We start from the raw sequence: 25,531 nt of genomic DNA, 5'->3' as shown, positions 1-25,531 counted from the left end.
CCTAAGAAACCTGACAGATTTTACATGGTGCTTGATGACTGCAAATTTCTATACAAATGTCCTTCTGCTTACCCCTTTGTGGTGTCTTGTCTCTTCTGTCAAAAAGCTTTTGCCTTCTACTAAACTACTTCCTTCAAACAAAGACAGTACGGCCATGGAAAGTCTGGGCAAGAAAGTATATACTGCTACCACCTTAGCTTTTCAGGCTTTTAATGACTAGACCCATATGACCAGGTATATTTTAGCCCTTCTTTCTTAGGCTTCCCATTCTATCTAGAACTTCTTGATTCTTAGGGGAAGACATCTGCTCTACTGGGTTCCACTTCTCAAGTAGCCCACCACTCTATTAAATGTAGCTATGATGCAGTGGATGCCTCTTCTAGAGCTACTGCTTTTGGCTCTGCTTTTGGCTCTGTGTTGATATGTTACTGTTGGCTTTATCTCCAGCATTTGCCTGATGACATTAAGACCAAAGTGTTGGATGCTCCTCTTGGTAATAAGAACCTATTTGGTTCCGCAGCTGCTAAGCATTTTAAGCCTCTGCAAGACAAGGGCAAGGCCTTACAGGAATTGAATCATATTTTTTATTTCTCCTATTCCCAAGTTCCAAAGGAATTATCCCTGTAAATCTGCTTTTGTTTGCAGACAGCCTCACACTTTGGTTCTAGGTGGTTTCTTCTGCTAAATCTACTCAGACTGCCACTTCTCTGAAACCTCCTTTTCAAGACAAATGAGATTCTATCTGACTGTCTCCCCTTTCCTCAGTCAGGTTACTTTCTCTCTCTGTCTTTCTATATCCCTTCCACATTTGGTTAAGGATCACTCTAGTCTCTAGGGTTATGTCAATCTTCTGTCAGGGATACTCCATGGTGTGGAAATCCCTTCCTCTCTGCCTTTCTGGGCATCACTCAACCTTTTGAGGAACAGCTTCCTTTCTTTCCAGAACTGTTTCAGGGCCTTCTTTCTCAAGGGCACCATTCAAGCTGTACCCCCTTCCTAGGTGGGGAAGTGGCTTTATTGCAGAATGTTTCTGGTTCCCAGGAAAGAAGGAACCTAGAGACCCATTCTGGACCTCTCTCAGCTCAGTACCTTTCTGAAGATCCTTCCTTATGGATGTTGTCCATTTATATCCTATTTCCTCTACTTACCCAGGCTTTCCTGGTCTCTCTGGATCTCAAGGATGCTTAGCTTCAGATTCCCATTTATCCCCTTGTCAGGAGAATTTTGGATTTCTCTGTTTTTTCCATGCATTTTCAGTTCTCTGCTTTGTCCTTTGGCTTTTCTACTGCCCAAAGGATTTTCACCAAATGCCTCGCTCCTGTGGTTGCATTTTGCAGGATGAGAGGAGTTCAAATCTTTCCTTATCTGGATGACTTACTCATTCAGCCCCCCCCCCCCAAGACCTTGCTTAAACTCCTTCTCTATACTGTATGTCTCTTGCAAAGCCTGGGATTTACAATGTACTCCCGGAAATCAGTGCTGGTTCCTTCTCAGGATTGTGCCTTTCTCATTTGCAGGCTCCAGACCATCCCTATTCCAGCCTCCTCCCAATATTATTTCTCTGATTGCCTTTTTCAGTCCCTTCTTCCTCAGGTTTCATTTACGGTCGGGGAATTCTTCAGGGATGCAGGATTCATGGCCTCCACTATTTCTATGGCATCTCAATCCAGGCTTCATATGAGAAAACTACAGTGGTTCTTAGTCAGTATGGCTCCAACACGGTCATCCTTTAGATTTTCTAGTCCCTTTTCTTCTATTCCTCAATCTCAAGCTTCAGTGGTGGATTCATCAGCTGTCTGTCAACCTTGGACCCCCCAGTCCCTACTTGGGAACTTTTCTGATGCCTCAGACCTGAGATGGGGACTTTTATCAGTCCCCTCAAGGGTCCAGGTCTCTGGCCCCCCTCATCAGAGGTCAGACCATATCAATATTAAGGAGATGAGAGCTCTCCTTTTCAACCTTCAGGCTTATCATTCTCTCTCTCTTCTAGGGCCTCTCACAATCTTTACAGACAATATTGCAGTAATGTGGTACATCAACAAGCAAGGGGGGACACAGTCCTACTTTTCTGTGCAGGCTGTCTCTTCAAGTTTGGCATCTAGCTCTCCAGTGCCAAGTGACTCTTAGGCTGTCTGTATTCCTAAAGAGCTGAACATAGTGTCAAACTCTCTGAGAAGGTTATAACACAGGCTCCCAAGTGGGTGTTTCACAAATATGTGTTTCTGGACATTGTCCATCAGTGGGATACTCCTCTGTTAGATCTTTTTGCCTCTCCTTTGAAGAGACAGCTTCCTCTGTTTTGCACCAGAGTCACAAATCCTCTGGTCTGGAAGGTGGATGCCCTATCTTTTTCTTGGAAGGGGATGTCTGTCTACGCCTTCCCTCCCCTTCCTCTCACTCCGAGGGTCCTGCTCAGGATAGAGCACAACTCCCCCCAAATCTTGTTGGTGACTCCATTTTGGTCCAGACAGCATTGGTTCCCTTTCCTCTGTGCCTAGCCAAGGGCAATCATCACAGGTTACCTCACAGGATGGACCTACGCAGACAAGACAAGGGGTCCAACATCCATTCCCACCTGCCCACGCTTCAGCTGACACTGGGATTTTGATTCCCTATAGGCACCTTTTTTTCTGAGGACTTGCTTTGGGTTCTGTAGGAGGCCAGGAAACACCACTGCTAGGAAATCCTACTTGCCCAAATGGAAGAGGTTTTCTGTTTGGTGTCTGTCATAACCTGGACCCACTTACTGTGGATGTTCCTTTGGTTCTTTCTTATTTGGGTGAATTGCTCAATGCTGGGTTGGCATACTCTTCTATTAAAGCCTACCTCTAAGCTGTTTATGCTTGTCTGGGTTTCCCTCCAACTTTGGCTTCTAGATTCGAGGTCAAACAGTTTCTTAAAGATGTCCTTCATATTAGTTCTTCCAGGAAACCTGTTCCTCCTTCCTGGGATCTTAATTTTGTTCTGGATAAATTGACTCTGGCTCCTTTTGACAGCTTCCGGTCTATGTTATATATTCGAACTGTCAAAATGTCGAATACCATATGTTCGAAACTATATGGTCGATATTTGAAAGTTCGAATATATAATTAAAAAAGAAAAACATAACATAACAATGCGAGCAGGGGGGCAAGCCCCTCCTACTTAAATATACCAACTTCGAGACCGCACTTCATTGCAGAAATGGGAAATTCTCCCATTCTGCACAGTATGGTGCCATTAAAGTCAACCTTCGAACACTTGAAATGTCGATCATATGGTCTCGACCATATGACGATCTATATTTCAAGCATTCTTTTATTTGACATAGACCCTCAGCTTCCTTACAGCATTGTTCTTGGAAGACTGTTATTTTGTTGGTCCTTACTTCTGCCAGACTGGTATCTGAGCTGCAAGCCCTTACAGCTGTTCCTCCTTTTTTAATTTTTCATAAGGACAGTGTCTCTCTCCCTACCAGTCCTTCTTTTATCAGTCTATTAATTTGCCCTCTTTTTTACTTGCTGCGCAATCTGCTAGCAAGAATGTGTTGCACACTTTGGATGTGCATAGGCAACTTTGGTTTCATTTGGACACAACTAATGATTTTAAAAAATTTGATCAGCGTTTTGTTTCTTTTCATCCTAGATCATTGGGTTTGACTGTTTCCAAGCAGACTGTTCCTCTTTGACTTCTAAAGCCATTTATTTTTGGTATGAGCCTTCCTTCTGTGGTTAAGGCTCACTCTACTGGGGCTATGGCTTCTTGTGGTGCTTTTTTCAAAAGTTTGGATACTAATTCTATCCTTGAGGCAGCTACCTGATCTTCGGTGCATACCTTTACAAAGTACTACAAATTGGATGCCATATCTAAGGCTAGAGTTGGTTTTGTTAAGACTATTCTTCATGGGTTCCTAGAAGTCTCTGTTGGCCCTTCCTCCTCTCTGTCTTCTTCCTGAGCTTTGGCACTCTCCCTCGTATTAAGAATACTGCATCAGTGAAATGAAAGGACATAGTACAGTTGTGTAAAATCTTACCATAACAGTAGATGTCCTTCTCTTCACCGTTGCAATATTCACTCCCTCCCTCCTCTCCCTGTTTTTTTTTGTCCGTCTGGATGTGTGTGTGTTGCTCTCTGGTTTCCTAGGGCTGGGTTCCTCCTGGGTTTCTCAGTTCTGAGGATAAGTCCACACGTCACCTTTATGCCCTACTCCTTGCACAGGGAGCATATGTGTGACATACGACCATCAATAACAACCTAAAGGCTTTGGTATGCTGGCCGGACATTGGGCTGCCCTTGGCAGGGGATCCCTGATGTTAAGAATACTGCAACAGTGACGAGAGGGACATTTACTCTTATGGTAAGATTTTACACAACTGTACCTCCTCTAACGTAATGAGACAAAAAGGAAAACTGTAATGGACAGAGCACATTTAAAAAATGAAATTAATGAAAAGGCAAAGTGATCACAGAGCTATATGGATATGTCTTGGTGTAGCAGGGAAACAGCCCAGTAAAGCAGTGTTGCAAAACACCAGTCTTTTTATTGGGGGAGGGGGTGATACGCCATCACTGTAAGAATTGAAAGGGAGGGCAAGCAGTTGGAGAAAAACAAACAGACAAGAGTGATGTGATATTCTGATAATTGTGGCAAATGTAGTATATTTTTGATTAACAGTGAATCTGTGTTTTGAGTGGTGTAGCAGGGACAAAATCTTGACTGCTGTTCAGGTAACCGGAGTTTGATTAGTGGCTTGGGTGCCTGACAGGTAGTGGGTGAATAGGCATGGCCCATCCTTGGGGAGGTGGGGGGGGGCAGAGCTGGTCGCATACTACTTTACATTATAACTCTTTTTGTAAATGAGTAAAGCATGGTTATGCCCTTCAGCACAGCACTGTGTGTACTGGTCTGTAGTGTTGGTAGATGTTCTTCATTCCACATTGCTGCAGTCCTAACAATTGGGTAGTCCGCTGTCCCAGTCGGCCCGAATACCAAAGTATATGGCTGACGTCGGTCAAGGCGCATTAGTCTGACGTCAGGACGTCAGGGTACTAATGCGCATGACCGACGTCATATCCTCAGTCTTTTTTGCCGCATGGTCCGATGCAGAAGCAGTTTTGCGAGTGCAGGTTGGCGTTTTGAAATTTTCTGAAGTCGGAGTTTCAGACCGAATCAAAGTTGGCTAAGTACCCCGTTGGGGAATATTTTGGCTTTTTCTTGCCTCAGTATTTAACCGGATGTCAGAAAAAGTGAATAACTGTATTTCTTGTGGGAAACAGATACCTCATAGGGATTACCATACCTTGTGTTTACCTTGTTTAGGGCCTGAGCACGACGTTGTTGGATGCCGCTCTTGTGCTAGATTTAACAAACGCACTATTAAGAGAAGGTTAGACTGAGCCAGGTTAGTTTATGGGAAGCGTTGTAATTATAAAATGCCGTCGGATGCTCCGACGCCCGCTTCGTCCAAAAAGCGCAAGGACAAAGCAGCAAAGCCTAGATTGGAAGAACCGACAGTCCCGGACGTCGGTTCTTTAGAAGGCTCAGTGGAGCCGGAGGTTCTGCCAGGAGTTTCTTTGGAGTCTCAGGGAGAGACTTTACTGTTACAGGATGTGTCCTCTCAGGAGGTAGGCCAGGCTGAAGGGGCTTCTCAGGTGGCTGTTCTTCCCTCTCTTCCTAAGGTGGTTAGAGCCTCCCCTTCTGTTTCCAAGGCTTCTTTGAGAGGCAGGCCAGGTTTAACTTCAGTGGGGGTTTCTCCTAGCTTTTCAGGATCTTTGCCTAAGAAACATATGCTTAAAATGGCAGAGGATTTGATTACTATGATTAGAGGTTCTATGCCCCCTCCTGATAAGAGGCCTAGGGTGGAACCTGAGTTTGAGAGTTTTGAGCAGTGTTCGGAGGCTTCTGAGTCTTCGGCTGAAGACTTGCAGGAGTATCCTCCTTATTCTGATTCTGATGTGGATGATTCTACTCCTTCAGCTTCTCCTCCTGAGGATTTTTCATTTTCAGAGACTCTTCTTTCCATGAGGGAGCATTTTAAATGGGAAGGTCAAGATTTCTCTGATTCCAGGAAGAGGCTTAGGGAATTCTTGTTTTTACCCCAGCATAGGCCTTTAGCTATACCTCCTGTTCTGAATAGGTTCATAGGTTCATACTAGGCTATCTGCCCGAGGGCATTTACAAGCCTAGCCCATAGTTTTGTGGCTTACGCCACCCCTTTAGTATGGGGAACTATACCCATTATTTTGCTGTGCCTCTGTTGAGCAGTGACACTGAGGTAATCCCTGGGGTATATCTGCGATCTCCATCCCATTGGTCAGATCTCTTGAACAAGGCCAGCGAGGTGCTCTGCCTCACATATACCGATTTTATTCCACAGCATAGGGAGTCTTTGGGTGATGAATCTATCCCTCCAGCACGCCCTATTAATAGCCCGTGGTCGAGGTTAAAGTCTCCCGCCCCTCTGGCTCTGGCGGATTTTTTTTTTGAGGAAGCATATTCATCAAATCTGGGTTTGACATGGCCTTGTATGTTAGGCAAAGGTCACCTCTGAGCAAGCGTGGCGCGAAAAGAGCTGGAGTTCTTTCAGTCGGGCAGCATAGGACAGATGTTTGAGACCCTTTATCCTTTTGGTGAGGAACTTTTGTGGCCTCTCCACAAAAGAAGATGTTTTTGCAGAGGCTTCCCTGAACCCTGATTCTTTGCCTCCTGCCCCAGTTAAACCAGATAGGTACTATAGGGTGCCTGAAGCTCATAAGTATCTTTTTAAGAGTCCTAGGGCGGACCCGGAAACTGTCTCCCAGGGGCCTAAAGGTGTTAAGGCTTCTGTTGTTAAAAATCCTGTTCCTCCTGATAAAGATGCAAGGGCTTTGGATAGATGGGGAAAGAAAGTGTATACTTCTTCCACTTTAGCCATGAGGGCGTTGAATTGCCAGTTTCACAGGATTTAGTTCATGTGTCTGAACAGGTGGGTAAGCATTCCTTGCAATGTGGTTTTGATGCTGTGCAGGCCTCCTCGAGGGTGGCTGCCACTGGTTCTGTTCTTCGTAGGCACGCCTGGTTGAGGGATCAGAATTTAGCTGAGCATGTTAAGACAAGGATTTTGGATGCTCCATTACAGTCTGACGTGTTGTTTGGTTCGCCTGTGGAAGCAGTTTTAAAGAAAATGGAGGACAAGGCTAAGTCTATGCAAACTGTTAAAGATTTTTTGCAGGTGCAGCCTCCAAGTTTAGTAGAAATTGGCCTACTAAGGGATGGACATATCCTGCTTATGATTCCCAGTCTAGGGGTAGGTCTAGGCGTGGTAGGGGCAGAGCTCAAGGTTCTTTTAGGCCTAGAACAGGGAGTTCACCTGCTCAGACTTCTGGTGAGGGCAGGGGTCAGTCCTTTCGTAAACAGACCCAATGACCTGCCTTTTCAGCTGCCAGTACATTCTCGTCTGGCAGCACCTTTGGGAGGAAGGCTGGCTCTTTTCAAAGAAAATTGGGATTTAATTACCCAAGACAGATGGGTTTTGGATATCATTCACCACGGTTACAGGTTTTATTTCCATACCTTGCCTCCTTTCAAAGGCATGCCAGACATTCCTCCTCTACAAAGAAAAGAGGCTCACAAGCAAATTTCTCTGTTACTCCAAATAGGGGCCATTCAACCGGTTCCTGTGCCAGAAAGGGGCCTAGGATTTTATTCTCGCCTGTTCCTAGTACCAAAGAAGGGGAACACGTGGAGACCAATTTTGGATTTATCTATCCTCAGCACTTATCTGGACATTCCCAAGTTCAAAATGTTGACGTTACAACAGCTTTTACCTCTGCTGGGCAAAGATCACTGGATGTTAACTTTAGATCTCAAGGAGGCTTACCTTCATGTGCCTATCAGACTAAGTTGCAGGAAGTATCTGCGTTTTCGAGCTGGAAATTCCCATTATCAGTTCTCTGCATTGCCCTTTGGCTTATCTACTGCGCCCAGAGTATTCACAAAGGTTCTGGCTCCAGTGATAGCTTACTTCAGGCTAAAAGGAATACAAATCTATCCTTACTTGGACGACTGCCTGATTCTGGCTCAAGAAAAGGAAGACCTTTACAGCATTTGGAATATGTGATAGCAGTGCTAAGATGCCTAGGGTATTCTGTGAGCGAAATAAAGTCCAGTCTAGTACCCTCTCAAGACATGTGCTTTCTGGGTGTGAGACTGAATACAGCAGCCCAGATGGCCTTTTTAACCCCGGACAAACAAAAGAATCTTTCCATTTACTTCCATCAACTATCTCTTCAGTCCGGGCTGACTGCAAGGACAGTCCTTCAAGCCTTAGGGTTCATGGCATCTTGTATTCTGGTGCTTCCCAATGCCAAACTGCATATGAGGAAGCTGCAATGGTATCTCAAAATGTATGGACACAGCACTGCCAGGATTTGGACACTGTCATTCAAATAATACCTTGCATTCAACAGGAATTTTTGTGGTGGGCTCAGGAATGTCACCTAAACAAGGGACTCTCTGTGACCCGGCCAGAGGCGAGTCAGATTCTAACGACAGATGCCTCAGACATTGCTTGGGAGCTCATCTAAATGGAAAGTGGATACAAGACAAGTGGCCTGCCAGACTACAGCATCTGCATATCAACATGAAGGAGATGTTAGCAGTCCAGTTTGCATTAATGGCTTTCAAGGAGTTACTTCTTCCAGGGCAGGTGTTGATTCTAACAGACAACACAACTGTCATGTGGTACATCAACAAACAAGGGGAACACATTCTTACCCGTTATGCAGGCAAGCAATGATTTTATGGGAGACTGCGCTCAGCTTGCAACTAACTCTTCAGGCAAGGTTTCTGCCGGAGCACAGAACTCCTTAGCAGATGTGTTAAGCAGACAAATCATGGATCCCCACGAGTGGAAACTGGATCTTCATGTATTTCGAAATTGACAGTGTCATGGGGAACTCCAGACATAGATCTGTTCGCTTCTCCACTAAACCACCAGCTGCCAAAGTTTTGCACAAAGAGGTTTCATCACACAGCTTGGAAAGTGGATGCTCTTTCTTTCAGTTGGAAAAATCTTCATGTGTATGCCTTTCCACCTCTGCCTCTTCTCCCAAAGGTGCTCCTAAAGGTCAGACAAGACAAGCCAAGGATGATTTTAATAGCTCCAGATTGGCCTCGGCAACACTGGTACCCATTACTGAGGAGTCTGGTAAGGAAGCCTCCATGGCCTTTACCTTTGATTCCACACCTGTTGTCTCAGAGGGACGGTCACCTGCTCAATGTCAAGCTTCACTCTCTTCATCTAACAGCCTGGCATATTCTGTTTTGAAACACAGCAGGTCTCAACTTCCTCAACAAGTTTTAAATGTGATTATGGAAGCCAGAAGACCTAGTACAAGGAAAGTGTACGCAGAAAAATGGAAGAGATTTTTATTTTGGAGTGCAGCAAAGAATTTGGAGATTTCTGAGCCTAATTTGAGTGTGGCTCTTCAATATCTTACTGAGTTATTGGACAAAGGTTTGTCTTTCTCTTCCATTAAGATTCATGCTGCAGCAATTTCAGCTCACTATGATTGTGACCCACCATTGTTTTCGCATCCTTTGTTCAAGCAATTTCTTAGAGGGCAAAGAATATAAGACCCCACGTAGAGCTCCTACTCCTGCTTGGGATCTCAATTTTGTGTTGGAGAAACTTACTCTACAACCTTTTGAGCCTGCGGCTACTGCTGAATTGAAATACTTGTCATGGAAGACTGCTTTTTTGTTGGCCATTACTTCTGCAAGAAGGGTTTCTGAATTGCAGGCCCTTATGGCGGTAGAGCCTTTTTTGATTTTCCATAAGGATAGGGTATCATTACGTACTAATCCTTCTTTTATGCCTAAGGTGGTTTCTAGTGTGGCTTTAAACCAAACTATTCATTTGCCTACTTTCTACACAGATCCCCAAAATAAGGGGGAAAAGATTTTGCACACTTTAGATGTACACAGGCAGTTGCGTTATTATTTAAGCAGGACTAAGGATTTTAGGCAGTCTCAGCAGTTGTTTGTTTCTTTTGCTTTGAGTTCTCAGGGCAAGCCTGTGTCAAAACAAACTATTTCTAAGTGGATTGGGTTTTGCATTGCATTTTGTTATTCCCATCATGGCAAGGAGATTCCAGCTGGGATTAGGCCTCATTCCACTAGGGCTACTGCCACTTCAACAGCATTTCTAAGGGGGGTGGCAACTAAGGATATTTTGGAGGCAGCTACTTGGAGTTCAGTGCATACTTTCTCTAAGCATTACCACCTTCCTCTCTACTCTAAATCTAGGGCTGGTTTTGCCACAGCTATTTTGCAAGGCATGTTGACAGCTCCTGCTTCTTTATGATTTGCCAGCCTCCCTTACCTCTGCTTTGGGATTCTACCCAATTGTTAGGACTGCAGCAATGTGGAATGAAGAACATAGTACAGTTTTGTACCTACCATAAATGTAGATGTTCGAGGATCCACATTGCTGCAGTCCAATTTACCTCCCTCCTTCCCTCTGTGTTTAGGGGTGGTTGTGTGGGTGAGGTTATACTCTTGTAATTTTGTATATATTGTACATATTTTTGGTGCAGGAGTGTTTGGTGTTTTTGGTTTTGGCCTTGTCTTTTTAGGGTCTTCTGACATCTGGGGCAAGAAAAGACTGAGGATATGACGTCGGTCATGCGCATTAGTACCCTGACGTCCTGACGTCAGACTAATGCGCCTTGACCGACGTCAGCCATATACTTTGGTATTCGGGCCGACTGGGACAGCGGACTACCCAATTGTTAGGACTGCAGCAATGTGGATCCTCGAACATCTACATTTATGGTAGGTACAAAACTGTACTTTTTTTTAAATGACACTGATTGGATGTTTAGTGAAATTAGACTTTGCTATGTTATTCTTGGAAAACTACAAATAGTTTGCTATCATCTCTTTTTTGAAGCAGCTTGTTAGTTACTTTTAAATGCAGGTAAGTATAATTTGTTGTAGTTTTATTTAGTTGCTGTAATCCATTGTTTAATAGGGGGTGATATTTTTTCTTTGGTTAAATTAAAATGGTTCGTAGTTATAAACCACATCTGTTAGCTGGAATTAGGCCTTCAAAGAGGTAGCAGATTAACATGTTAGTCTCATTGTTTGCATGCTGCATGGTCACTGAATGAGCATTTACTTCTCTCTGCTGAGAGATCCCCTGGATTAAAGAATTTCTATGGTTAACTTTTTCTTCCATGATAACAGACCGATAATCGGCCATCTTTCCAGCCTTGCAAGAAATTATGTATGTCTGATACATAAATACCAGGGGGATGGGGGTGAGCTGTTGTAGTAGCCCCCCTTTAAGCTGATAGTTAATAATGTCTGTGTTAAATGACATATGCTTCAAAAAATAAACTTACAGGCATGGGACTATAAGGTAGCATTTTCTTTCCAGTAACACCTTTGATTACATGTCCTGTCCTTATAACTCTTCCTCACAACTATCGCGAACTGCAGAATATTACTTGTCTAATTTTCATCTATGAATGTGGGTCTGACAATATAGCTAGTGTGTTTAGCAAGTTGAAAGAGAAATCTTTGTAACAAAATGATGTGATAGCAATGCAAGAGTTGATGATGCTGAGCATTAATGTAAGCCATTTGCTGCATTTTCCTGCAGAAGTTTGTGTTCGGTTCAGATAGAGTTTTGGATGGGTATAATAAAGCTGGTGTTTCAAGGGAGGGTGAAGGGACTGTTTCATAAGCTTTATACGAGTCTCTACCTGCTGCATATTGTTGACCTATTTTGTTCATAGTCTGTATGACCTACCACTAAGCCATGCCTGCTTTTTGACATTTGTTTTCTGCCCTCACAGCCCCTGAGAGGGATAAGTATCATCAGACAGGCAATAGACAAGATGCAGATGAATACAAACCAGCTGACCTCAATTCATGCAGACCTCTGCCAGGTGAGAAGCAACTGCATGCTGTCTAATATGTGAAAGTTAAATAGTAAACAGAGGCAGGGGGCATTGCAGGTTTGTCTCAGAACATTCCCTGATTTGGATCTCAGTGCTGGGAATTTTTATTTTATCTGATATGATGATTTATTTAAGATTGACTTTGCATTGTTTCTAAAGGTCTGACAAGTAGTATAGATAATGTTTGCTAGTGTGCCCCTGTTGGTCCAAGTGCAGGAAACATTTTGCTTGAATTCTCAGAAAACATAGTTATATACTATAATAGTATCTGAATGCTAAACTGAAATGTTTACTGTATTATGTTGTACATATGTTTATATCATAACAGTATATAGCAACAGCGTATTGCTACAACTCTGTTCACCTTGTCACCTTTGTAGCCTTGTGTCATAGCTGGAAAAGGTTTACCGATCAGTCTACTTAACATGGTTATCAAACTTGAACGGTCTACTTTTTTCTACCTCCGGGATCTTGGCTTACTTGATTAATATTGTATTGCTTTATGTGAAGTGGAAACCAAAGTAGTGTATAGCTGTGACCTTGATTAGTATTTTGGCTATGGTGATTGGAAATTACTGTTGGTAAAAACTACTTGCGTTGGTTTGAGAAGAGTAAAGGCTTATATGAAACAGCAAGAATGTGATGATGTCCTTTTCATTCTTCCTCAACCAATGGAGTTTGGATTTGATCACCCAGCTATGTATTCCAGACTTCGAATCCAGCTCTCGAGCTCCTCCCTCTATCTGTAATGCATCATTCCATCCCCATTACCTCAGATCTTGTTTTCCACCATCCTGAACAGACACGGGTTCCTCTCTCATTCCTTCAAAGTGATATTTTGTGAGTTTGTAGATTTTTTTTTCCTTGAATGATATTTCTCCTTATATTTATCTTTAACTTTAGTGTCCTCCCTGTTAGTGTTTCAACAAATCGTTAGAAGATTCTAAGTTTCTTTTGCTGTCCATACTATTCAATATAGTATCTCTCCATACCATTGCTGGTATTTTTCTCTGATGTTTACCTTTTTAGTTAATAGGGTATTTCTATATTCTAAAATTGTTGGTAGTTAAACTCTTCACTGTTCTCTTTATCTCAAAAAAAAAAAAAAACTTTTTTTGACTTAATACTTTGCTGTATTTAACCATGTTGGATAAGCCAAACGGTTTTAAAAAATACACTTCTTGTGGGCATAAAATTCCTAATTCAGATGCCCACAAGGAGTGTATGTACCACCTTGGTGCTGGGCACTTGGACACTGCATGTCCAGTTTGTTCTACTTTAAATCCAAGGGCCTCGGCAGATGGGAAAAACAAATTTATGTTAAAAGCTCTTTTACCAGCTACTACTTCTGGGGCTCAAACCCCCTCAAAATCTAGTAAATCGGCTCCATTGGAGCATAAGAAATGCTCTCCTTTGAAGTCCCCAAGGTAGTCATCGGAGCCTCCTGTGAAAACATGAAAAATTTTGGATCCGACATCATTAGATTCGAAGATCTGATCCTCTGACCTGAAGGCTTTGGCTCGTATTGTTAATTTAGCATCCCCTACAACAACACCTTCAGATCCTAAGTCCTCTGATCCAAAGCTTGTACGTCTCACAGGAGTCTTACTCCAAAATTTCATGTTTAACCCATATCGCCAAACCTGCCTGCTCAGTTGTTTCAGACTCTCAAGAAATACTCCAGGCCCCCATCCACAACTTTTTCTAGGTCCTCCAGAAGTTTATCGGAAGATGTTGATAGGATGATGCAAAAATTTCTCTGAGCTGAGATGGGGATCTTACCAGCTCTGTCCCCTTTCAGATCCATGAATATGTCTACAACATCTAGGACCATTCTGTCGTCTTCTCTGATCTGTCCAGTGGTTTCAGAGTCCCAGGATCTGAAATTCCCAAGAGGTCTGGTATCTGATCCGAGGAGAGCTGCTTCTTCAGCTCAGACTGTATCCTTGATTACTTCTGCTTCAGTACCCTTGGGTCAGAACAGGTTCTGGAATTGAAGTGTTGGCATTGGATCTGAGGGGATCAGTTCAGCTTCGATTTTTGTCGGATCCATCCCTTCCCCTTGGAGACTTGGCTCTGGATGGCTTGGATCGAGTTTGTTCCATTCTCGGCTCAGATCCAAGAGTGGTCAAGACCTATCTTCATTGGGAGTTTCAACTCTGAGAGGGTGGTCAATGCTTCTCTTGGTCTGTCTGCTTTTGAGATGGTAGAAAGGGTCTTTTCTCTCTCCACAGAACTGCCCTCTCACTTGTTGGATCCTGTCCCTTTTCTTTCATCGGTTTCCAGCTCTGATTCAATCATACCTACTCCACAGGGACAGCCAGTTCCAATAAATGTCCAACCGGTTCCACTAGATGAAATTCCCCTCTCTTCTGACACCTCATCTGAATATCTCCGAGGTAGTGCATCAGAAGATAACATGCAAAAGGAAGACACATCGACTCCCTGATGGAGTAACTCAGGGAGGATACCAGTTTTGATGAAGAAGGGTCCCCAGATCACCACCAGATGACATCTCCTTTGGCAATATTTTAAAAATTGTAAAACAAAAAGGTGGCTGGTCTTCCCAAAACCCCTCTCCAGAAGAATCAGTATTTTTGGAGGCTTTTGGTTCTGGCCCATCGAATTCTTGGGTCAACAATCCCCCCTCCTCCCCGCAGATGAACTTACAAATTTGTTTTCCCACAGAGCTTGGAAGGAACTGGATACCATCGAACTGATCCGAAAAGACAGGACACATTTTTAGCCCTGCCAAAAGACCGACCCCACTGGAGCAAAGGAGTCCCGGTTGATGCTATTTTGGTGGTGGCAGCCACCAAGAAGGAGCTAGTAGAACAGAGTTCTTCAGTCCATCTGCCAAATGGGGAGTGTAGAGTGTTAGACAGACTTGGAAAGAGAGTCTTTGCCTCTGCAACCTTTGCCCTGAGGTCATTAAACTACATGGCTCAGTTTATTAGACTTCAGAAAGATTTGATCAAAAAGCTGTCAAATACTCTTTACTCCATTTCTGCAGAGGATTTCAAAAGAATGTCCTCACAACTGGCCACTTTCTTATCCATATCAAATTCTTCTATAAGGTTAATCTCTCACACAGCTGAAGGTACCTCAGAAGCAAGCAGCTGGTTCAGACATTGCCATAAGGAGACATGCCTGGATATGGCTATGCAACTTTGCGGAGCCTTTTAAGACATCCTTTATCAACACCCTATTCAGTGGCACTTCATTGTTTAATCTGTATTAAGATATATTTATAGTATGACTGTATTTATAATGCCTCTATTATTTTAAGGACTAATAGTGCTTGGAATTTGACTGTCATTTTGAGTTTGGGATGGACTAAACCATGTTTCCATTGGTTGGTGGTTTCTATAAATATTCATGAATCATTTTGAATCGCACATACTTTTCACTGATGAAGGCTGAATAGCCGAAACCAGTTTGAATTGATATCAGTGCACTTAGTTGCAGTTATGTTTCAGTAAATATCTATTTTATTATTTTTTTGTCTGGAGGAGTTTATATGCTGCAAATGCTGGCCACTGGTGTTTTACTTCATTGTTTGGACCATCAGTAAAAGAGATGCTTACCTGCAGAGAACAAGATGGAAAGACTACCGTAGGAATCAAGTTTTCTACCCCTCTGCAAACCTTTTCCAGGAATCGGACAGATGGTAAAAAGATGTAGTTCCTAAGAATCTCTGGGACCTTTCTAAGACCCAAACAGTGGTAATTCTTGCAGAGGAGGAAATTCTAATGGAAGACGTCACCCTAGAGGCAGAGGAGGCCAGAAGAATAAGGGTTTCAGGGGTTCTTTTCCAGACAAGCCCTTAAGTGCTGCCCGACTGTCGAACTCTGGAGGCAGCCAGGGTACGATTGTCCTTGCACCTAGACACCTGGGCAAATAGAACACAAGATTCATGGGTGCCAAGAATAATATCAAAAGGTTATTGCATACCATTTTTCCTACTCCCATCCTCCAAAAGGAAGAATCTTCCCAACGTTCCATGCAGTCAAAGAAAGCAGCAGCACAAGAAATCCAAAGCTGCTAGAAAAGTGTCATCCAAAAGGTCCCACGAGACCAAATAAAATTCAAAACTTACTCGCGTTTCTTTTTAGTGCCCGAGAAAACGGGGCACCTTAGACCCTTTTTGGATCTAAGCAGGTTGAATCAGTACTTGAAGAAATCAAAGTTCTGAATGCTCACAATACAGTCCATTCTACCATTTATTTACAAGGATGGTTGGATGTGCTCAGTAGATCTTCAGGACATGTACTATCCTATCAAAATAGACAGACACTCCTGAAGACACTTAATGCTTTCAGCTGGGCGGCACTCATTACCAATTCAGAGCCTTACCCTTTGGGCTCACTTCAGCCTCCAGGGTGTTCAAATGAATGGCAGTGGTGGCAGCTCCCTTGAGTCTAAAAGGTTTCAGTGTGTTTCCATACCTAGAAGACTGGATCCTCTCTGCCCCCCCCTCCAAGCCTCTCCTTCTGCATACCACCAGCACAAGTAAAGATCACATTCAAAGCCACATAAATCCCTTCTCAAGACAATGCAGTAGACTGCTGTTGCAGAATTCCATCCACCCTCCATCCCCTCTGTATCTCACCTCTATCTTCAGTTGTCTCGCCCCCCTTTGCTGTAGCTTTTGCTCTCTTACATAGATGTGGGGGAATTTTCTTATCAGTTTGAGCTACACCCCTCACAGCTGACCAGTCTCATCTATCAGTAGTGTTCAGGCTGCTGGATTGAAGATGGTCCGAGGATCCATGCTTATAGTTCTGTCTTTATGCCCTAAGCAAATGAGCAGAGGTCATACATCAGATGTTTGACCTATGGAAGATAAAGCTTTATACTCTGACTGAACAACAGCATTGACAAACCATTTATCAGAAGTAATGCAGCCATTATCAGTAGGATATCTACTGTTAAGTTCTTACACAACTGTACTTTCACTCCCCTGTTACCCGAAGGGGAAAGGAAAGGATTCTCTTGTGCCACTGGTTGCTTTGCCCACTGGCCTAGGTAGCAATATTGCTTCTGCTATAAAAGTTAGCTGTCTGTAGTACTTGTTTAGTCATCGCTGGCCTAATGGCCACATTGGTCCCTTTCAAGGTAAACTTCCCTGTTTTTAGCTTTGGAGTGAGATCAGTTTGCTTGTGTTCCACAGTGCTCAACCTTCTAGTTTGTCTTAGCGTAGTTCTTTGACTTCTTCCAGATGGTTTTCGATGCCTGGGCAATCTACCCAACAGTAGGAAACATACCTAGAAGATCTCCTGTTTTACATGTTATAGATAGTAGAGCAGTCATTATGGTATGAATCTGAGGCCCCTCCATACCATATTGGTTGCTGCACAGAGAGGCCCCCCCCCTTCATGGGTGATGGAAGTCCTTACTCCCGTCTCCGATTGGTGTTTTTTTTTTCCCCAACACCCCTTGTCTAATTTGAATCCTTGTAAATAAATGTGCATATCATGTCATTTGCCAGCAGTTAGAATGGCAAATCTTTTCTTTTTTGAAAAAGTGTACTTACTTGGAAAAAGATAAAATGGACAGGCATGGTGCAGGGGGGAGGGGGTGAGCATGTTTCTGTAGTCGTACAGTAATTTCACTGTGGGTGTGTGACCAGTTTCAAACCTGGGAATTTCCAAAAAAATATTACTAGCAATAGGTGGAGGATAATCCAATCATAGGAAACATCAGATGGTCCTCTTTGTTAATCACTGGTAAGATATGGTCTTTAGGTGTGTGTGTGGGTGTGGGTCTGGGTGGGTGTGGGTGTGTGTGGGTCTGGGTGTGGGTCTAGGTGTGTGTGGGGGTGGATGTGGGGTGCAGTGTGTAACAGTTTTTTTTTCTTGCTTGCTCCACTGCTGTACCTGCAAGGGCTACCACTGATCTCATGCCTGTGATGGTGCCAGTGCAGGCAACATGAAATTCCAATATGTGACCAGCATGATCGTGTAAGGTTCTCTGTTTTTCTTAAGAACAACAAAGGCAAATAATGAATCGCTGTAAAGTGTACCAGTACTCAAAAATCCAAGAAATCACTGGCTGATAATGTTGCACTTTATTGTAAAATACACAATAAAAAATAACCACTCTGGTTAAGCGTAGACTTCATCAGAACACAGTGTAATTAAGACAGTTTATATTCCAATCTTGCACCAATGGGAATTAACCTTCAATTAATCTACATATTATATATATATTAATGAATAATACTGAATATTCATATATAAACTTAAAACCACAAGCTACCCACAATACATCTTACTTAAATACATAATGGTTAAAAACCTTAAATACATACTGATATTTTCATAAAATCAATGTTTAAGCAATTCCATATGTGAAAAAAATAATAAATATGATGTGTGTAAACTTTTTTGGTGAAGAACGTACTTGAATATCCATATGCTCTGTGTACATATGCTTCATATCTCACTAACACATAGACACATGATTATTATTTATTATCCCGATAAAGGGGGAGGTGTGGTTTTATAAGACCCCTTGGACTACACCAGTAAAATATTTGAAATATTGCACAACTCTAAAAAGTATGAAGTTTCTTCTTTAAATGAAGTCAAAATAGGGTATCGACGTATAGATTTATTTTTGGAGGAATTTCTTTTAGACAATAGAATACATCTGGATCTTTACAAATTTTTACATGTTGAATTTCCAGTACTACCCACCATAGTAGGGGTTCTGAAAATTCCTAAAAATGTCTTAGAACCTTCCTTCAGACCAATTATGTCTGGTAGTAAGTCTAAGACATTTCCTTTTGGTACGGTCATAGATAGATGGCTCGGTCATAGATGGCTCAAGCCTGTATATGACAAGGTACCTCATATTATAAAAGACTCGTGGGACTTTTTAAGTCATTTGAAACCAGAGGAATGGAAGGAGGGCCTCCTCTAGTTAACCATAGATGTCTTAACAGCTTGAGGCCGAAACCCTATCCCACAATGCACCTATACCTCCCCCAGATCTGGTTTGCCTCTGCAGCAGATCGTGTGTTTTTCTACAGCTCAGGCCGTTGTTACAGATAAGTGTGTTCTTTTTTTGTAGTTTTGGACAGTTTTTCAGGTAAAGAAAACAGTATTTGTGTATTTAACTAAGGATAGGCTATCCTTCATTAAGGTTTTCTTTTTTGTGCTAGTTTTTTGCGCTAGTTGAGAGCAAAAAGTTGACAGAATTTGTGTTTCTTTTTGACGATTAAGCCTTGTTGGTGCCTTGTTAGATGTTCTTCGTGTTTCACTGTTGCAGTCATTACATTAGGGTAATGCTGGCAGGTTGCCCTCAGCCGGCCTGAATTCCAAAGTCTTAGGTCCTGTGTCAGCTGCTGTCGCCCCTTCCCTGACGTCAGGTCGTCAGGGGTGTAAAAGAAGCAGCCAACGCCATTTTCTTCAGTCTTTCTTGCCGGGCGGTGCCCGAAGCAGAAGCAGTTCGCAAGTCGGCCGACTCCTGAGATTTTCATGTTTGAGTTTCAGATCCGAAGTCTTCAATAAAGCTAAGTACCCCGTTGGGGAAACTTTTTTACTTGCTCCAGACCGATGTCAGAAAAAGTTAATAATTGTATTTCTTGTGGAAAGCAAATACCTTATAAGGATTTTCATTCTTAGTATTCCTTGCCTAGGCCTTGATCACAACGTTACTGGTTGTCGGTTTTGTGCTAGATTTAACCAACACACTATTAAGCGTCGGTATGATTTTGCTTTAAACTTTTTTGGACACCGGTTTAATTATCCTGAAATGCCATCGGATAGCCATCCAACTACCGGAATTTACAAAAAACGCAAAGAAAAGGATAGAGAAAAACAACCGAGGTCCAAAACTGACGACAAAGCTTCTCCTAAGCCAGTCACCAGTTCTCAGTGAGGCGCTTTCACAGCCCCTGACGCCCGCTACTTTAGAGTCGCAGGCCGCTACCGACTCCAACGTGGAGTTGGCCATGCCGCTGGATACTCAAGGTATTGGAGCCTCTGGCGCTAATCCCTCAGATGGGTCCAGAGCCGCTGAGCAGGTACCGACTTATGAGGGTGTATTCAGACCTAAACATCTTTACATTAAAACGACTTCAGCTTCAAAGGCAAAGACTAAAGCACCTTCTAAAGCAAGGGAACAAACTTAAGAGCCATGTGGGCAAGCCTCTATGGGTCGAAGACTTGATTACCTTGATCAGGGGTTCCCATCCCCCTCCTGGTAAGAGGCCTAGGCAAGACACTGACTATGAATTTTCAGATCAGGTTTCTATTTCTTCTGATTCCTCTTCTGATCAGGAATATTCTTTTCCCCCCAATGAGAATTTTGATGCTGAAGAATTTATACCTTCAGCATCTCCTGAGGACTATTCCTTTGGGGAAACCTTGCATACCATGAGGGAGGATTTCCACTGGGAGAGCCAAGATTTTTCAGAATCTAAAAAGAGGCTCAGGGATTTTCTTTTACTACCGCAGCACAGGCCTCTAGCCATTCCTCTTGTGTTAGACATTGTAGATGATGTGTTTTCGGAGTCTAGTCTGACCCCTGACTCCTTACCCCCAGCTCCTGTTAAGCCTGACAGATATTACAGGGTTCCTGACTCTCACAAATTTCTTTTTAAAAGCCCTGCTGCTGACCCAGAAACTATTTCACAGGGTCCAAAGGGAGTTGAGGCTTCCACTGCAAAAAACCCAACACCCTCTGACAGAGATTCAGGGGCACTGGATAGATGGGGAAAAAATGTTTACACATCTGCAACTTTGGCTATATGGGCCTTAAACTGTCAATTTCATATGCTTCAGTATTAGCAACATGTCATTGGATTGCTTAAACAGAAAATGTTGTTAAATTTTGAATGTGCAGAAAACAAGGAAATGCAGGATTTATTGCATGCAGCAGAACAAGTTGGAAAACATACTTTGCAATGTGATTTTGATTCTTTGGAGGCCTCCTTCAGGGCCGCAGTTACGGGTTCTGTAATTAGGAGGCATGCTTGGTTAAAGGAACAAAATCTGCCTGATGATGTTAAAGTTAAATTACTAGATGCACCTTTACAGCATGATACTTTGGTGTTAAGGCAGAAGAGCTGTTAAAGAAAATGGAGGACAAAGCTAAATCTATGCAAACTGTGAAAGATTTTTTACAAGTACAGCCACCTAGGTTTAGTAGACACTGGCCTACAAAAAATTGGTCCTTTCCTGTGTCAGACAGACCTCAAAGGGGCAGATCCAGACGCCCTAGGGGCACATCCCAGGCTCAAGGTTCTTATAGGCCCAAGCAATGGGGTGCTTCTACCTCCAAAGCTGGAGAAGATAGATCACAAACATACAGAAAACAGTCCCAATGACTTCCCCCTGCCTGCACCAAGCACTTATCTTCTGGCAGCACCCTTAGGGGGAAAATTAGCACTTTTTGTTCAAAATTAGCACATCATAACCTAGGACAAGTGGGTTCTAAACAGTGTCACAAGGCTACAAGTCCCATTTCCATACTCTGCCAAAGGCAAATGGCTTGCCAGATCTGCCAAAAAATCAATGAGCAGAGGCACAAAAACAAGTCTCGTCCCTCATGGACAATGGGGGTTATTCAACAAGTACCAGAGCAAGAGCAGGGACAAGGATTTTACTCAAGACTGTTCTTGGTACCCAGAAAGGACCAGGCCTGGAGGCCAATACTGGACATATCTATTCTGAACGCTTTCCTGGATATTCCAAAATTCAAAATGTTGACTTTGCAGCAGCTCCTGCCCATGCTGGGCAAGAATGCTTGGCTTGTGATTTTAGACCTAAAAGAGGCATACCTGCATGTTCCATTCAAACAATCATGCAGAAGATACCTAAGATTCAAGGCTGGTTCAATGCATTACCAATTCTCTGCACTGCCCGTTGGCTTATCTACTGCACCCAGGGTCTTTACAAAGTGCCTGGCACCAGTAATTGCATTATGCAGACAAAGAGGAATACAAATATATCCTTACTTGGACGACTGTCTCCTTCAAGCAGAGAACAAGGACATTCTTCTTCAACATCTGGCGTTTGTGAAAAGACTTCTAACATGCCTTGGGTACACAGTCAACAAAAAGAAATCAAAATTAGTACCCTCACAAGAGATAACATTCCTGGGTGCAAGCTTAAATGCAACTGCCCAGATGGCTCATCTCATGCCAGACAAACAAAGGCAACTGACTACCTATTTCAAAATGTTGGCAACAAAGGCCCAGTTGTCTGCAAGAAGAATTCTGCAGGCTTTGGGCTTCATGGCATCCTGCATACTACTAATTCCATATGCAAGACTGCATATGAGGAAACTTCAATGGTACCTAAAAAGTGTTTGGACTCAACATTGCCACAGCCTGGAAACGGTCATTACTCTCATTCCCTGCCTGCAACGGGAGTTTCGATGGTGGGCAAAGGCTTGTCACCAGAACAAGGGACAGCCATTCACATTACCTCCAGCCAGGCAGACACTAACGACGGATGCATCAGACTATGCCTGGGGAGCCCACATGGCAGGAAGATACATTCAGGGCGCATGGTCCTCAAACCAAATGCATCTACATATCAATCAAAAAGAGATGTTAGCTGTTCAAAAGGCCCTGACAGCCTTCAAGGACCTACTTCATCCGGGACAACTACTGATAAAGACAGACAACACCATGGTCATGTGGTATATAAACGAGCAGGGGGGTACACATTCTTGCCCCCTTTGCAGACTAGTCATGACCTTGTGGGACACAGCTTTGACTTACCAAGTACGTCTGCAGGCATAATTCCTGCCAGGAAAGGAGAATACTCTGGTAGACGAACTAAGCAGAAACCTCATGGATCCCACGAGTGGAAGCTGGATCCACAAGTCTTCAGCATGATAACAAGGAAATGGGGATGCCCGGACATAGATATATTTGCCTACCCTCTCAATTACCAACTAAAAAGATTCTGCACAAGTACCTATCACAGACAATCTTGGAAAGTGGACGCTCTATCTTTCAGCTGGAAAAACCTATCAGTATATGCCTTTCCTCCTCTGCCTCTCCTTCCCAAGGTGCTCCTAAAGGTCAGACAGGAGAAGCCAAAGATGATACTGATTGCCCCAGACTGGCCACGCCAGTACTGGTATCCAATCCTAAGAAACTTATATCTATACCCAGCTTGGACCTTACCTCAGATACCTTGACTACTGTCCCAGCAAAACCATCAGATCATGCACAGCCAACTCAGGACATTAAACTTGGCAGCATGGCGTATAATGTAGTCATACAAAAAACACCTTTCAGTAAAGCTGTGATGGATGTCATTCTGGAAGCCAGAAGGCCTAGTACTGGAAAGTCTTATGCTGGAAAATGGAAGAGATTCTGTGCCTGGAACCAGACACAAGGAACTGATACAGCGGTACCAAATATTCCTCATATTTTGCAATACTTAACTGAGATGCTGGACAAAGGCCCATCTTTATCATCAATTAAAATTCATGCCTCTGCCTTTTCGGCTCATTACAATACAGAGCCACCACTTTTTTCTCACCCTTTTGTTAAGACAGTACCTCAGAGGAGTCAAAAATTTAAGGCCCCCAAGGAAAGCTCACCCTGCCTTCTTTTGAGCCAGCTGCTACTGCTGATATGAAGTTTTTATCTTGGAACACAGCTCTGCTCTTAGCAATCACTTCTGCAAGACGAGTTTCAGAGCTACAGGCGCTCATGGCTATGGAACCTTTCATAATTTTTCATCCAGACAGGGTTTCCCTGAGGACAAACCCAACATTTATGCCTAAAGTAGTGTCCAGTGTGGCTCTTAACCAAGCCATCCATCTGCCAACCTTTTACCCAAATCCACAGAACAAGGGGAAGAGAATTCTGCATTCTTTGGACATGCACAGACCGCTTAGATTGTACTTGGACAGAACCAAAGCTTTCAGAAAGAGCAATTACTAGTGGCATATGCTGCAGGATCACAAGGAAAGCCCATCTCAAAGCAGACTGTTTCTAAGTGGTTAGGCCACTGCATTCGTTTCTGCTACTTACACCATGGCAAGCCAGTGCCTAAAGGCATTAGGCCTCATTCCACCAGAGCTGCAGCCATCTCAGCAGCCTTTCTCAGGGGAGTACCAGCCAGAGACATTTTAGAAGCAGCTTCTTGGAGTTCAGTGCACACCTTTACAAAGCATTATTATCTTCCATTCTACTCTAAATCCAGGGCAGGCTTTGCCACTGCAGTTCTGCAGGGCCTCATAGCCGCTCCTACTGCTGTCTAGTTCCAGCCTCCCAACCATAGCTTTGGGACTCTACCCAAATGTAATGACTGTGACAGTGAAACACGAAGAACATAGTACAGTTGTGTACACTTAACGTAAATGTAGATGTTCGAGTGTATTCACTGTTGCAGTCCAGCACCCGCCTTCCCCCTTAATATATATATATATATATATATATATATATATATATATATATATATATATATATATATAGGTTTACTATCATTTAATCGAAGTGGACTCGGTCGAATCTACTTCATAAACATCGAACATTGGCAATGTCGAACTCGATACTGCGAAAGTACAAATCCCTATCTTGACCCATGTTAAAGCTCGTCCCTAGGTCGCATTCGAGATGTATTTCGGCAATTCGAGTTTGTCATTGTGTTTTCGAGGATGTCGGTCGATGATATGATCATTCGACCGAGTCCACTTCGATTAAATGATAGTAAACCATATATATATATATATATTTTGGAATTCAGGCCGGCTGAGAGCAACCTGCCAGCAGGATTACCCTAATGTAATGACTGCAACAGTGAATACACTCGAGCATCTACATTTAATGGTAAGTGTACACAACTGTACTTTCTCGCTATCCCGTTTAGCCGAAGTTAGGCTTTCTTTAGTGTTTTTTTTTTTTTTTTTAATATAATTCTATAGCTGGTTAGGCTTGGTTTTGTTTGCAAAAGCTAGTCTGTTTAGCCGAGTGTTTTTTTTTTGAGTTATTGTTAACTTAGCCGGTCAGGCTTATTTCCTTTACGAGACTTTCTTCAACTGAGATATTATTGCTTTTTCTTTGGGGTTGTTACTATGTGTTATTTGGCATAATGTCTGATGAGGCTAAATCAGGGTTTAAAAAGTGCCCTAAATGCAACCAAGAAGATGTCTATCACAGATGGTCATACCACCTGTGTTTACTGTTTTGGAGAGGTTCATCTCCAGGAAGTTTGTTCCATTTGCCATGGGTTCAGTGCCAGTGTCTTTTCTGAGAGGAAGAGGAAGCTGGTTGAGCGTGGACTTAAGTCTGCCTTTCAATCAGACTTGCTTCTCCAGGGAAACCAAAACTTTCGTCAAAACCATCGTCTTCTGCTTCATCTACAAGTTCGGATCCGAAGGGATTCCAGCTCCGAAGGTTTTGAAAAAGGTGCCTGCCACGGTTCCACAGTCCTTGGAACTGTCAGTACAGTTAGTTGGTCGGAACCGGTCTCTCTGACTTTAAGATCTCCAATTCTGGGTTCACCAGCTCCTTCTTTAGCTTCCTCTCGAGCTTCCAGACTGTAAGATTCGGATGTGGATCGTGTGGTACAGAGACTTTTACAAGATCCAGCGCTGGCTGAAATTCTGTCGGCTTCGACCCAGGCAG

General features: G+C 43.1%; 1 protein-coding gene across 2 annotated transcripts in view; it reads left to right on the top strand.

The window, feature by feature from the left end:
* Positions 1 to 25,531, top strand: part of COPS3 (COP9 signalosome subunit 3) — a 985,788-nt gene that overhangs the window by 238,446 nt on the left and 721,811 nt on the right. For both annotated transcript variants that reach the window (XM_044089656.1, XM_044089657.1), the window contains exon 5: positions 11,824 to 11,916. In XM_044089656.1, coding sequence (XP_043945591.1) covers positions 11,824 to 11,916 — 93 coding nt within the window. The remainder of the gene's footprint in view (positions 1 to 11,823; positions 11,917 to 25,531) is intronic.

This window comes from Protopterus annectens, chromosome 12.part0 (assembly GCF_019279795.1).
Source record: "Protopterus annectens isolate FY-2018-M chromosome 12.part0, PAN1.0, whole genome shotgun sequence".
Lineage (NCBI taxonomy): Eukaryota > Metazoa > Chordata > Ceratodontiformes > Protopteridae > Protopterus > Protopterus annectens.
The sequence above is the reverse complement of the archived record's forward strand: the minus strand, read 5'-3'. Positions and strand labels throughout refer to the sequence as shown.